We start from the raw sequence: 14,536 nt of genomic DNA, 5'->3' as shown, positions 1-14,536 counted from the left end.
TTGTTTCCTGATTGCTGACTGCCTCCTCTGTGTGATTACTCTCATCGCCCTGTGCGTCCTCTGCTTTATATTCTCTTAGTGTGATTTTCCCCCTTCATTATGACTTTATTTTTTACCACACTCCAGTGAGCATTATTTATTCACTTTATTCCATTTTGCCTCCCTTCTGTCAATTCTCCCCCTGTGGTTCCACATCCTGTCCTCTCCACCTTGATCTTTTATTCTCTCTTTCTCAAACTCTCCTGTCTTCCTGTCTGCTTTCTTGCTCCTTCATCACCATCATTTTCCCCCTTCATCATCTCACACCTTTCATCCCTCGTTCTCTCTCACACCTTCACTTCCCCCTGTTTTTCCTCTCCCTCTCTGTTTTCTGTGTCAGTAGAACCCTTATGGTTACACAGATATACTGACTGTTGGCTGTGCCGTGGGGGTGGGATGCTGTTTCGGCACTCCACTAGGAGGTACTGTACATCTGCACACGGCCTCTTACAATCACAACTGCTGCACTAAACACTTCCCTGTTCTGGATAAATCCTGTTCTGTAGTGTCACAAATATTACACATCACAAACCATGAAGTCCCTTTGATGGGAAATTCTCAGGCAAGATCCTTTTTACTGTTTCAAAAGTTATTAAACCAAAACTAATCAATGGGATTACTCTTTGATTATTGCTTATTTAGTCATGAAAAAAATAAAGAGACGTTTGCCATATTTTATTATATTGAAAAAATGTTGAATATAATGTTATCAAAAACTATCAAGTCCCGAAGTTTAATCCTTAGCCAAATCCTTAGTCCTGTTTATTTCATCATTGAGCACATATGTTTTTGTTTATTTAAGTTTTGATTTTATCCAGATTTTAAGACCTAGTACTTGTCTTAAAGGCCCAAAACCCTAATTTAAGTGAAACAAATCAATTAGCTTTTTATTTGAGTGGTTTGTTTCTTTTTACCTTTGATTAATGCTTATTTAGTTGTGAAAATACATCACAATACAATACAATAAGAGCTTTGTCATATTTTATTTATTTTTAAAAATCCTGTAGAATAAAATCCATATTGCTCAATCTAGGTTATTTAAAATAGTCAACTTTGGTCTTAGTCCTGAAAAGATTTCAACAGTTCCCTGGTTACCTGCTTGTTTTGTGTGCACACACAACAGAAGCTCAGTTAATTACAGTGGAGCTCATTCAACGCAGCTCTTCATCCATTCTTGTAGCTGGCTCCTAAACGTATGTGTGTTAGGCTTCGAAGGTTCATGAATGGATAAAGAAAAAGTGACTTATGACAAGTTGCTCGTCCTCTAATGCTTTTTGAGAGTGACTGCACACTTGGCAGCTGATGCCAACATTTTTCAACAAGTTGATCATTTTCAAGCAAAATTGCCAATTCTCTGGCTTCAGCCTTTCAGTTTTGGACTGTTGCCATACAAAACACACAATGTGAATAGGTCACCTTGAACGGTTCTGATGTTTGTTTTACTATTTTCTGATATTTTAGAGATCAGTATAATATTACAATCAAATAATTTGAGTTGCAATATCAACAATCGTGCCAGAGTACACAAAAACATCTCTAAATCCACTGACTGAGGGCAAGTTAAAAACAGTAAGAACCATTTGCGATCAGATAAAAGAAGGAGACTACAAGGACACACTGTCTGTTTTTCATCCTTGTTCTGTTCAGCTGTTTATCGTGTTCACAATAATGTTTCTGAGGCTCTGATGTTTATTTTATTTCTTCAAATCCTGATTATACCCGTGTGTGTGTGTGTGTGTGTGTGTGTGTGTGTGTGTGTGTGTGTGTGTGTGTGTGTGTGTGTGTGTGTGTGTGTGTGTGTGTGTGTGTTCACTCCCTGCGGTTCCCCTGTTGCGTATAATTACACCCTCAGCTTCTAGTGTTTTTGGTCTCATTCTGCTTATTTAACTCATTTCTGTCGTTCCCCCTCTCCCCCTCTCCCCCCCCTCCCTTTGCTATTTCTGTCTCTCCTCCTCCTCCTCTCCTTCCTCTCACTATCCATTCTCATTTCTCCTCTCCTCTCTAATCCCTCCTCTCCCTCTGTCCTTCCTCCCCTCTCTCTCTCTCTCTCTCTCCCACCACCAGGGGTGTTGTTCAGTATTGAGGTCACGTCTACCTACTTTGCGGTGAGGAATTACTGGCGGGGATATTTTGCCGCCACATTCAGCGCCTTCATATTCAGGGTGCTCTCTGTTTGGAACAAGGATGCCGGTGAGGAGAGGAGCAGATGCACGTTCAACGCACAAACACACACACACAAGCCATGAAATTCTGCTGAGCTGGCGTGTCATGGAAAGCAGCTGGATATGCTTCTTAGGATAAAATGTTTTAAGCCATCGCCTACAGAATGTGTGAGACGCACCAGCACCACAGTAAAGACACTTGTAGCTTTTGATCCCTGCATCCGGTCTCTTCTTTAGGTCAGAATCATCCACTTCTCACAGTTTATGTTAATATCTGACCTTTTATATGCGCAGGACACAATTCACAAAAGAACATTACATTACATGACCTGCCTTATTTTAACAGATTCGCTCGTCCATTCTCCCTCAAGACAGATAGTCGTGAAATCTACATCTTCTCGACAGTCACACATCAAATTGTTATATTAAAAATGTCCAATTATGTACTTTTATACCGGAGGTGAAACTTCCAGCTCATTTCATGCTTTATTTTTAAACAAATCTACAAGTGCACTCTTTTTTTAACCAGCTAGTCCAACCCATAGACTGTATATAAAGATGGAGGACATGAACCCACATATGAATATCACCAGTTCCCCTTTAGCCTCTTTTAGCCTCTTTGTTTTTTGATTTTTCAGTTCTGAACTTCACTGTTTGGTTTCTCACTGCTCTCGTAATGTTGCTTTCACGCACAACTGGGAGCTGTTTTTTTTAGCAGCAAAGCTAATGAACCCACTGTACCTGCTCAGCAGCACACAGCACACAGACAAAGGAAGCAACGAGCTGGTGAACACAGAGCGGCATTTAAACTTACATTCATCAGGACGACATGAACACGTCTCCAAATGAGTTCACAGCCTGTTTCACTGTTAATGCAGGTTTAAAATCTAACAGAGGACGTTTTTATAATATTGTTATTTTTATTATTTTGACTTCTTGCAGTGGGTGTTGTTTTTTGTATTATTCATGAAATATATTTCCCCCTTTTCCTGGACTTTTATGTCCTTTGTTTGATTTCAACAGAAGCAAATAATAAAAATTCAAACACAAGTGTCTGAGCTCAGACATCTAGGGAATTTCAAGAGTGATTGAAATCTCATATTTGTTTTGAGGTTGAAAGATTATTTGTAACATCTATTTTTCTGTCTCCCTCAGTCACAATCACAGCTCTCTTCAAAACTAACTTCAGGATGGATTTTCCCTTTGACCTGCAGGAGCTGCCTGCATTTGCAATAATAGGGTGAGGACACGTGTGTGTGTGGGTGTATGTGTGCATGTGCAGATATTCAAGTGTTTTTCATCGTATTTCCATCTATCAAGGAGGTTATGTTTACCCTTGTGTCTGATTGTGGTGCGGATGCAGGTTAACGGGCAGAACCAACTATGTGTTTATGACAAATGCATCTTTTAGATTATCAAACCATTTCCTTTTTGTGCAGGATTTTTCGGTCTTGACTGTACCGAGTGCCACTCTAATGTTTTTTCTCCAGCTATAGTTCTATCTATTGTTATGATGTAAAGTTGTTCTAACTGTTCTCGTGCACAATGTTTGAACAAACTGTTTTCTTGTGTCAGGATCTCTTGTGGCTTTTTGGGGGCATTCTTTGTCTACCTGAACAGACAGGTGGTTCTCTTCATGCGGAGGCCGACTGCTCTCACACGCTTCCTTACCAAACAGTGAGAACCCCAACACACACACACAGACACACACACACATACAAACACACACACACACACACACACACACACACACACACACACACACACACACACACACACACACAGAGAAACACACACACAGAGAAACACACACACAGCTGCTGTGGATTAGTGCGGCACTGGCCTCTTAAACCTCTGCGACTCTGGCAGCAGATGCATTCAAACCCAGTTCATCTTAATGTATCTCGGCTCCACTCTCCAAACTCATCAGTCTCACAACACCGGGCCGGGCAGCAGCAGAGCCTTAACAACCTTTCAGCCAGTTATTCACTCAATGGAGAGATTCACTTATCCTCCGAGACTCAACAGTCAGGGAACATTAGTCTCCACCGTTAGACAGAGACGAGCAGCAGCACCGGGAGAGCCCGAACAATCAGTGCTGGTACACACACTCACTCGTTCATTACTGTTGTGCATCCTTTTCTTAGTCGTGTTGCAGGTTTCTGCCAATGCACTGTGCATCCTTGTAAATGTGTGTGTGTGTGTGTGTGTGTGTGTGTGTGTGTGCGTGTGCGTGCTCCCAGTCGATTGATCTATCCAGGTGCTGTGACCCTGATCATCGCCACCTTGACGTTTCCTCCTGGATTTGGACAATTCATGGCTGGAGAGGTTAGACAGAATAAATCTCGTGCTCTCTGACTTGTTTCTGGTGTGTGTTCATTAATATTGATGGTCAGCGGAATCTAATGTGTTTCTACATGATATGCTATAAAGGCTAGATATTTTATTAGCACCTTAAAGGGAAACTCCACCAATTTTACACATCAAAGTCTGTTTACAAGTCTTGGGGAGTATTGTTGCATATGTGAAAAAGTTTAATATTAAGCTTCTGGGGGCACGAGCCAATCCCATCTGACATTGGGGGGGACTCGGGAGGCCTCTCTTTTATACCTATATATGTATATATATATATATATTCAAACATTTTGGATATGTTTTGTAATTTACTTTCCATTGTGCAACTATTCATGGTTTTGATAGTGTATCTGGAGATATTTTGATATATTTGTTTTGTCAGAGCATTTAACATATAAAGAGTTTTGCTCATTTGACAGATAACACAATGTTTCCTTCTCTCAGTCCAGTGAAGTTTTGAGAGCTTTAATCCAGTGTGCAGATACTTCACCCCTTGAATCTGTGATCCTAATCTAACAATAGCAGCTTGTGTGCACACAGCTGCAGGGTTCTTTTGGGAGGAATCAAGTGAAAAACAAATGTTTTTCTATGTCTGTCTGTTCCTTCTGGCAGCTGATGCCCAGAGAGTGCATCAACTCCCTGTTTGATAATTACACCTGGACCAAAATCCAAGGATCTCCTGCTCCGCCTGGCCTAGGGCGCTCCTCTGTGTGGCTGCATCCTCGAGTCAGCGTCTTTGTCATCCTCCTCCTCTTCTTCGTCATGAAGGTATCTTCCCCCGCCCTCTTGTGCACTGTAAAGATTGCCTTTAAATACACGTGACAGCATGAGAAACCTGGGGGACTGGTCTGGATCCCACCTTGATCCTGTTTTTGTGTTGCAGTTCTGGATGTCAGCACTTTCCACCACCATGCCCATCCCCTCGGGCGCCTTTATGCCAGTGTTCATATTAGGTAAGAGGATTTTGTAATGCGAGTGTAGTATCTCCTGCTGAGCTTCAGTTCAATTTGTCTTTAACTGAACGCCTTATCTCTCTCCTCAAGGAGCTGCTTTCGGTCGCCTCGTAGGAGAGATCATGGCCACTCTATTCCCAAATGGAATCCTGTTTGATGGGATAGTCTACCGCATCCTACCGGGAGGTTACGCCGTCATTGGTCAGTTCACTATCCTTAGTGGTGGCACCCAGGTCCCCAGAGCCCCGAAGACTTATTGTAAAGCTGCAGATTGGACGAGAATTAAACATTTTTCGAATGGGTGACTCTGAAAGTGTTTAATCTCCTGAAGATTTAAATATGGCAGCCGTCTTCAGTATTCAGCTCCTAGCTGTCTGCCCTGGCATTTAAACCTTATATCCACACGCAAATATGCTGATATAGCCTTTTCTACATATAAGCTGTGTTTTGACTGCAGGATCTTTCTCTGGGAACATTTGCAGGAGCTCCATGTGTTTCCACCACAGGGACCAGGGTCTAAATTAAGGGAAATCTATAAACCCCCAGTAAAGGCCCTGCTTTACCCCAACCTTTGGGGTGGGGCTTGCAGCTCTAAACATACCTGATTGGTTGAGTTCTGCAGCCACCATTTTTTTAAAGCCTACCATCTTTTTCTTTTGTTCTTCAACAACTTCCTCATCGAGTCGCAGTAGAAAGCGCACAACAGAAGGACCCTCCTGAGTATTGTATCTAAGCAGGATATTGGGAGGGAATTGGAAACAGTCCGTAATGATAACGTTTATTTAAAAATAGTTGTGGAACAGCTTGTTGTAGCTGTCAGTTGTTCATACGTCAGCAGGCTGATTTGCCTAATCGCCTCTAATCTTAAATCTGTGCTGGAAATGCAAGGGAACAATTGTCTGTGGGAATCTTTTAGATCCTTTAAAAAGTAAAAGTACCTTATACTTTTGGCTGAAACACGGCTGTTGAAGCATTTTTACCTGAATTTGGTCAAGGTTCCAGTCACTCACAACCTCCACATGAGTTAAATTATTGGTTTTATGGGATACGTGCATATTTCTAATGCTTAACCATTTGATTTCTAATTCCCAACACTGGTTACACTCTTTTAAATTTCTGTTTTGTTACATTCGAATAATTCAAAAGTTCCAAACCCAAATCGGTTCACCAAGAAGAATCATTGATAATAAAACAAGTAATTTATAATAACACAGTGTAATCATACTAAACCCTCACCACTGCCCTCCCCTCTGCTTCCCACCAGGAGCGGCTGCAATGACGGGAGCCGTCACACACACAGTTTCCACGGCAGTAATCTGCTTCGAGCTGACTGGTCAAATCTCCCACATCTTACCGATGATGGTGGCGGTCATCCTCGCGAACATGGTGGCCCAGGGTCTGCAGCCGTCTCTCTATGACTCCATCATCCAGGTGAAGAAGCTGCCCTACCTGCCTGAGCTGGCCCTCGGGCACATCAGGTAAAGGTTACAGCCATCATTGTGTTCATGCTTTCCATACAGGTGAGGCGTCCGTTAAAGACCAATGATAACGACTGTCTCTGCCTCCACAGCAAGTATAACATCTTTGTGGAAGACATCATGGTGCGCAGAGTGAAGTTCTTGTCTTCTCAATCCACTTATCGAGAATTAAACCATCTGCTGGAGACCTCGAGCCTGAAAACCATTCCACTGGTCGACTCTAAAGGTAGAACGACCCACCTGCTTCTATGTTATAGATGCTCAGTGTTAAAGGTATAAACCCTTGTTAAAGATTAGTCCTCCATGTTTCTTTCCTCCATAAATTTGAAGAAAAAAAAATCATTTTACATGGTGGAAAGTATAGTTATTTGCTTTCTTGCAGTGGGTTTCATGGAGGGATTGATACCACTCTCACGTTTGTTTATTATGATGCTGGAGCTAGAGGGTGTTTAGTTTAGATTAGCATTAAGATGTGGGGAAACAGCAACCCTGATTCTATTCCAAGTTAAAAATAAAACTCTCCAGCATCTGCAAGGCTCAGTAACATATTAGAGACTCCAGGAAGTCGCTGCTTGAGGCCAAGAAATTGTCCCACACCCTCACAAAACCACAACGAGGGGCTCATAGGCAGATTTGTTACCATTGAACACAGCCAGGCGAGCAGTTTCCCTGTCTCTGGTATTTATCCAAAGCTGAGCTAACCACCTGCTGGCGTTATAGCTTTACATTTAACAGAGAATAACATTCATTTTCTCATCTAACCAGGGAAAGCACATTGGATAACTTCTGCAAACGTCTTAACTTCTCACACTTCCCTCTGCAGAATCCATGATTCTCCTGGGATCCATCGAGAGAACAGAGCTCCAGGCCATCTTAGACTGGTGGCTCTCACCAGAGAGGCGAATGTTCGAAAGAGGTCAGAGTTCACCGGGCTGCAAAGTAAGCTGGGAGTCCTTCACCTTCGTCGATGAGGAGGGCGGAGAGGAGGCCGCGGACAAGGTGTTAAACAACAAACAATAAATAGCTTCACAGATTGGGAGAGGGACGTTTCTTGGTTTCAAAAAATTCATTATACAGTTCATGTGCCTTCAGACTGCTTCAGTTCAGGAGGAATGCAACGGGCCCATCCCGTCCCCCAAACCTCGGGAGGCCTCCGCCGACGACTCAGGCTCAGGTAACACATCACTTCCACCGCACATAAAGACAAGTTCACCCATCAAATGTCACTTGCTCTCTCCTCTTACATGTGTGCTGCCATACCATGTCCTCAGACAAGCGCAAGCTGCCATCTGTCAGTAGGGCCCTTCAGAGACTCTTCTCCGCCACGTCTTCATCAGTCCAGATGGAAACTCAGGTACGCCGCTAACATAGACCTCGCACACTCATCACTTTAACCCCCGAACGCTGGAAGGAGCAGCGCGTCTGTGATCTGCTGTAGAGCTGGCAGTGACAGCTCAGACAGGGACATCAGTCCATGTGCAGCCTGAGAAGCATCACATGCATGACAAACATAGAAGAGATGACGTGTTCTGTAGAGCGATAAAACCACCAGGGGGCATCTTATCATCGTCTGTGTGGATGTTTAAACTGACTGACTGTCCATTCGTCTTCCCCTTCTCTTTCCTCAGGACACCACGACCCCCAACCTGACTGACACCATGTCACAAGAGGAGGTACTGTACACTATTGATTCCGCATCCACACAGCCAACAAGACCGAGACGATCAAACCAATCCAGATCAATAACTCGCAACTCTGTACACTCCCTGACTCTTTCTCACTTTCTTGTGATTGGCTGAGGCAGATCAAAGCCTGGGAAGAGGCAGAGTTGGACAAACCAATCGATATGGAGCAGATACGTATAGACCCCTCCCCGTTTCAGCTGGTGGAGAGAACGTCTCTGCACAAGGTGAACACAGCAGCACCTGAGTGACGCGTCATCACACGCAACGAATGTGCACAGACAAAGTACACTATACAAAATGTACACTTTCATATTTACAACATGTTACATTTTGGGAAGTACGCTATGTTTATATACTTCAGCTTTTAACCTGGTTCCGGGCAAAAAAAAAAGAAAAGAAATCAGTCCTCTAATTCATTCAAATGGAGCCAGTCTGTTGCCAAGACTGGGAGATGCCAAAGCTGAGGGCTGTAGCTAGAGTATGCAGGTCATCTGGCAAACAAAAGATGCAAATGGTCTTGGTGAGCTGAACAGACGGTCAAATTCAATGCTCCAGCTAAGTCAACGAACAACAGAGAAAATATCAAAAGCTGAAAAGATCATTGGAGAAGCTGAACAAAACTACTACTGATAGAGACTGGATGAAAACAAAGGTGATTTCACAAACTGAATCCTGCACAGGGAGGGCGGTGACTGTTGTTGAAACATCACTAAGAGTCCTGGCGGCTCATTTTTAGGCACAGTTTCTGATTAAGAACGTTTCTCTGTGTATTGAACACTTTGGCACTTCCACATTATTTATATAAAATCTATATACCTGCTTTGTAAGAAAGAAATGACATTGAAGTTTCATTTTCTACAATATTGGACCTTTAAACTTATGCGTTTTGTTGTGTGGAACAGTAAATCCTTTAAGGGGTTTTTCTTGTTGTTGTCTTCATAAGGCTTTGGATCTTAAATGTGATGCTATGACTCATGCTGCGTAGCCTAGCAATATATTTCTTCTTTTTCTTCCAGAGAAATTGTTTATGGGGAACGGTGCAGCCATGCAAGCACAGCACTGTCACTGCGCAATACATTTAACACTGACTGGATTATGTCCCCCTCTCTGTCATTACTCAGACCCACACTCTCTTCTCTCTGCTGGGTCTCAGTCACGCCTATGTCACCAGTATTGGAAAGCTGGTGGGTGTCGTGGCACTGAAAGAGGTAAAGGTTTTCTATGTTTTCGCTTTATCTGCATGTTTTGTGTCACCTCCCCTGGTGCGATCCCCCAATGCAGCATGGCAGCGAGCCGTGGTGATCGCACGTCGTGGGCCTGTTGTTGTGTCACAGGGTGCATCGTGCTTTCTGCTCTGATTCATGCGGTTATTCCGTTCGCCGCCCTCACAACTCAGCTCCCTTGATGTTCACTTTACTAATTCCACATTGTTGCTTCAGTGCGTTTCTTTGCTTCGTGCTTTGGCCTCTGTCGACATTTCAACCACTTCCTGTCCTCTAACAGTTACAGAAAGCGATAGAGGGCTCAACTCGTAGTGGGGTGAGGCTTCGTCCCCCTTTCGCGAGCTTCAGAGACGCCAGCAGGAAATCCAAGAAGCACCAGCCTACCTCGTCCACCCCTTCCTCCCCCACTCGAGACAGAGACCTGTGGGGGGAGGGGAGCAGACATGAGGGGGAGCTGGTGAGGAAGGAGTCCAAAGAGGACTTCAGAGGGAAAGCATCATCTTCCAGAGGAGCTGCCGGGAGTGACGACGCTCCTTCCTCCCCCAGCAGCACGGGGAGCACCAGCGGTGGCTTCACAGCCACAGGGGGAGTTGATGACACTGCCCAGGATCTGGGGTCCACCTCTATCTCCTCAGCTTCACCTCCTGCCTCCCCTGCGTCACCCACCAGCCCTGTCTTCACCCTATCCTCCCTGCAGGAGGAGAGAGACAGCGAGGAGTCAGATGAACCCATATAAGAGGACTGGCTTTAAGAGCAAAGACTTCAACTTTCTACTGATTTTACTCCTTTTCCCCAGAGACAGCTGTCGTCTGGGTGGAGGAGTCGGGCCAACCTGCAGCCCTCATCGACATTCAGCTGTTAGCGAGCAGGAGGAGCAGGTGCACACAATGCTCCTGAAACTTGTAGTACGGGATATTTTTCTACTCTTTCAATAATCTCATTTTTTCACTCTCAGGTGTCTTCCTGTGTCTTTTGAACTGCAGATGGACAAACTGTCCAGTTCTACATATCAATTAATGTTCAATGTCCATCCATATCTTGGACATGTTGAATGTAACTGTGCGTCACATGTACCCATGTCTGGTCATTTCATTAACTACCTTTGAGAAACAATCAACTGACAGCAATGAATTGTACGATAATGAAATAATGTGTTGATGAAGACTTAATTAATTTGACCTAGAGGTCAAAGAGATCATGCATTTAAAGTTTATTGATTGAAGTTAATTTCAAATTATAACTTACATTTATCATATATTTGCTGTATGGTAAATCTTCAAGTCACTGTAATTTATAAAGATAATAAATATAGAATTTGTCCACTAGTTTATTTTAATTATTTACAATAAAAATGATGCTATAGCCATGTTAGCATACCTTGTGAGATTGTACATACCTGCACTGGTTGTTTGAGTGAAAGTTAGCATTCTAACATGTTGATGACATAATGTTTATACGTATAGTTTAGCTGAGGCTGGTGGCAGGTTGCTGTGTAGATCCTCAACGCTGCCCCCTCAATGTTAGCAGCTGGGACACCTGATGTTTATTTGTTAATTCTCCTCAAAACAGTTTGGTTTCAGTCTGTTATTTGATGCTATAAAAGATAATGATTGAAAGCTGAGACTGACAGCAGAGGTGTTTTGGCAGGACCTCGGTAACCGGGGCTCTACTCCACCATCACTACTAGAAAGAGTCTGATGTCACCAGCACAAGATGGCAGCAACCAGTAAAGCATTGCAGTTAAAAGCCAATTCTCGTTCCTGAAAGATTAGCTCATAACAAGAATGTTGTATTTCTACTGTTCATCTCACCATTGTTGCGATGAATAGAGGAAATAGCCGAAATCTTTCTCGAGTTGTAAAATCCTGTCTGTTTATATAATCTCACTGTTTTGGCGTCTCACAAGCTTTAAAATCCAGAACTGTTAGAATTCACTTCTTCCTGGTACATGAGTCCAAACACCCTCACTGACTTTTTCTGACCTAATGGTGGCGCTATGTGAAAACTCAGGAGCTCGCCAAAGTAATTAAAATTCACCGAGAGGGGGACGAGAATATCTGGACCAAATTTCATGAGATATTTCAGTGTGGACCAAAGTGTCAGTGATCCACTTACAGACTAATAGTGAGGTTAAAGGGATAGTTCACCCAAAAATGAAAATTCACTCATCTACTCACCACTATGCCGATGGAGGGGTGGGTGAAGTGTTTGACTCCACAGACACTTTTGGAGTTTCAGGGGTAAAAAGCTTTGTAGCCTAGCTAGCCTAACTGACACCACAGGAGCAGTATGGAGGCATTTTATGTTTTATTTCTGCAGTTCTTTTTACGTTTGAAGAAGTGGTCCCCCAGTTAATCAGTGAATTTTCATTATTGGGTGAACTATCCCTTTAATATCGCTTGCTTACGTTGTAACCTTGGTTCTCTGAGTGAGTCAAACCAGAGAGTTTTATGTGTAAACCATATGGTGTGACCTAGAGAAATATCCACACACCTTCACAGCAGAGGGATTATTCCCCAGAATATGTGGAATATGTAACAGAGTGGAGAGTGGACCACCATGTTAGTTACAGCGCTCCAGTGTTCAGCCTTGAAAAGAAAACCGGTTTGTCCTGTGAAGGTCAACGGTGTGTTTCTGTACGAGCTTGAACAAACAGTCAGCTCGTCCAATAGCAGGCCACTCTCTGAGGATGTGTCATAAAATAATCCTGATGAGGAGCAGAGAGGAATGTTGTTTGGAAAACGACGACAGGCTGGATTACTCTGCTGCTGCTGCTGCCAGCTCCTTGGTGATACCTGTTGTGCCTGAAAATCACCAGTGAGCTGGCAGGGTGCACCGGCTGCCACAAAATGACATATTACAAGATGTTATTATGGTAAGGCTCCAGAGAAGAAGGGGGGCAATGTGTGAGAATGTAATTGTTTACACGTAGTGAGAAAGATCCACTCATAAGCACAAGAAAAAGCTGTTTGCTGATTTGTTTATTTGCTCTTTCTCCACCGGAGGAAAAGAAGAGGAGACAGGTAAAGGAGGGGGAAGGGAGGTGTAGGAGGTTCTGTCGTGCAGGAAAAAGAAGGAAAAGGAAGAGAGTTGTTGACAGGAGAGAGAGAGAGAGAGAGAGAGAGAGAGAGAGAGAGGGAGGGAGGGAGGGAGGGAGGGAACCACATGGAAGAACCATCCTGTGACAGCTGTCCAACAAGCATGCATAGGTGTGAGTGTCAGGAGAGTACACTGGCGTCACCAGCCACACTGCCTCATCTCAAACAAATAAACCCGACTTCATACAGACTTTTACAGAAGCCATCCAATTTCATACAGCGTTTTATACAGCAGTTAATTGTTTTTTTTTGCAGCACACTTCCAAATTAAATCTACGTTACATGTCTGATTGCTTCAAATCCCCTTTGGTCGATGTGAAAACGTCATTTCTTTTTTTTAGGCAGTGATTCTTCCAAATAAGACAGCAGACAACTTACTGTACACTGACAGACAGACGGACATAGAGACGCACACAAATATACAGAACAGATACAAAGAGAGGGAGAGGCGAGGAGAAGGAGCGGAGGACCGGAAGCAGAATTTTGAGCGTCATGCCTGCAGACAAGTTACTGAAACCCTTGGAAGATGGCAGTAGAATCATACAAAAAAAAGGGGAACTCAACCGCGAACCAGTCACTTTTAACAAAAGACGTGATCAGTAAACCTTAACATCCACAGAAATATATTTGGCTTCTTGTTATTAGTTTATTCATTCATTGAGATTTTAGATAAAACATAAAAATAGAAAAAGAAAAGAAAAGAAAAAGCTGGTTTAATCGAGTCCATGCACATTTCTTTGTGAACCAATGTCTGTTTTTAGCAAACATTGAATATATAAAGCGATAATCTTTTCCACCACATTACGCCTTTAAAAACCGAGACTCATAAAGAGAAAGAAACCGCTCCCAGAAGGGTTGGTACCTACAAGAAATTAAAAGACTCTGTACAAGCTGTCACATTATTCCTCCCCAACCAAGTAATTCTTCAATAAATAAATGAATATGTGCCACCATGTAAAGACATTCTGTTTGCAGTTTTGAGCCCTCGTAGCTTTTTTAAAATCTAAACCAGGATTCGTGATGTGAAGTCAAATGATGATTTATTATCATTGAGAGCTGCCAAACAATCCGTCTCCGTTCTCCAACCAAGGCCTCTTTTTTTTTTTTTTTTCAGTGTGTAAAGTGCTCAAAACTACATCACCAGCAGACGACTTTGCAACCATGACACTTATTCTAACTTACACTGGAGGGGATTTCAGCAAGTTAGTAGAAAAATAAACATTACCCCTCCCCCCCCCCCCCCAACATTGCATAAAGAAGCAATCAATAAATAAGTTCATTCAAGTCAATAAACCATTTTTTTTTTTTTTTCATCTTCAAAGTTTCTCACACAATCATCAAGTGAGAGGAGAAGGTGCTTCCCCCCCCCCCCCCCCCCCCCCCCCCCCCCCCCCCCCGCCCCCCCTGACAGGGAAAAACCAGATGAAAACAGTGGTCGTGTGTTGTTGTAAAGTTCGTCAGTGAGACATGCACAGAAAAGTCCACTTTGTTCTCTGTCTCTGTTGAAGTCCGGCTCCTCGCTAGAAAACAGCCATTCTTCCTC

At 43.2% G+C, this 14,536-nt stretch overlaps 1 protein-coding gene across 2 annotated transcripts in view; it reads left to right on the top strand.

Moving 5' to 3' along the window:
- clcn1b (chloride channel, voltage-sensitive 1b) overlaps positions 1-11,442 on the top strand; it is a 29,056-nt gene extending 17,614 nt beyond the window's left edge. The window contains exons 7-23 of one of the 2 annotated variants that reach the window (XM_034611029.1): positions 383-461; positions 2,104-2,229; positions 3,357-3,441; positions 3,777-3,878; positions 4,445-4,529; positions 5,169-5,324; positions 5,440-5,509; positions 5,600-5,710; positions 6,774-6,987; positions 7,080-7,213; positions 7,811-7,986; positions 8,080-8,161; positions 8,259-8,341; positions 8,616-8,660; positions 8,792-8,896; positions 9,794-9,880; positions 10,176-11,442. In XM_034611029.1, the coding sequence (XP_034466920.1) occupies positions 383-461; positions 2,104-2,229; positions 3,357-3,441; positions 3,777-3,878; positions 4,445-4,529; positions 5,169-5,324; positions 5,440-5,509; positions 5,600-5,710; positions 6,774-6,987; positions 7,080-7,213; positions 7,811-7,986; positions 8,080-8,161; positions 8,259-8,341; positions 8,616-8,660; positions 8,792-8,896; positions 9,794-9,880; positions 10,176-10,631 (2,196 nt within the window). In that variant the 3' untranslated portion in view covers positions 10,632-11,442. The remainder of the gene's footprint in view (positions 1-382; positions 462-2,103; positions 2,230-3,356; positions 3,442-3,776; positions 3,879-4,444; positions 4,530-5,168; positions 5,325-5,439; positions 5,510-5,599; positions 5,711-6,773; positions 6,988-7,079; positions 7,214-7,810; positions 7,987-8,079; positions 8,162-8,258; positions 8,342-8,615; positions 8,661-8,791; positions 8,897-9,793; positions 9,881-10,175) is intronic. The other variant, XM_034611030.1, reaches the window with a different exon arrangement.
- The last annotated feature ends 3,094 nt before the right edge of the window (positions 11,443-14,536 follow it).

Source organism: Hippoglossus hippoglossus, chromosome 16 (assembly GCF_009819705.1).
Source record: "Hippoglossus hippoglossus isolate fHipHip1 chromosome 16, fHipHip1.pri, whole genome shotgun sequence".
Lineage (NCBI taxonomy): Eukaryota > Metazoa > Chordata > Actinopteri > Pleuronectiformes > Pleuronectidae > Hippoglossus > Hippoglossus hippoglossus.
This window is presented reverse-complemented; position numbering and strand designations above follow the sequence as displayed.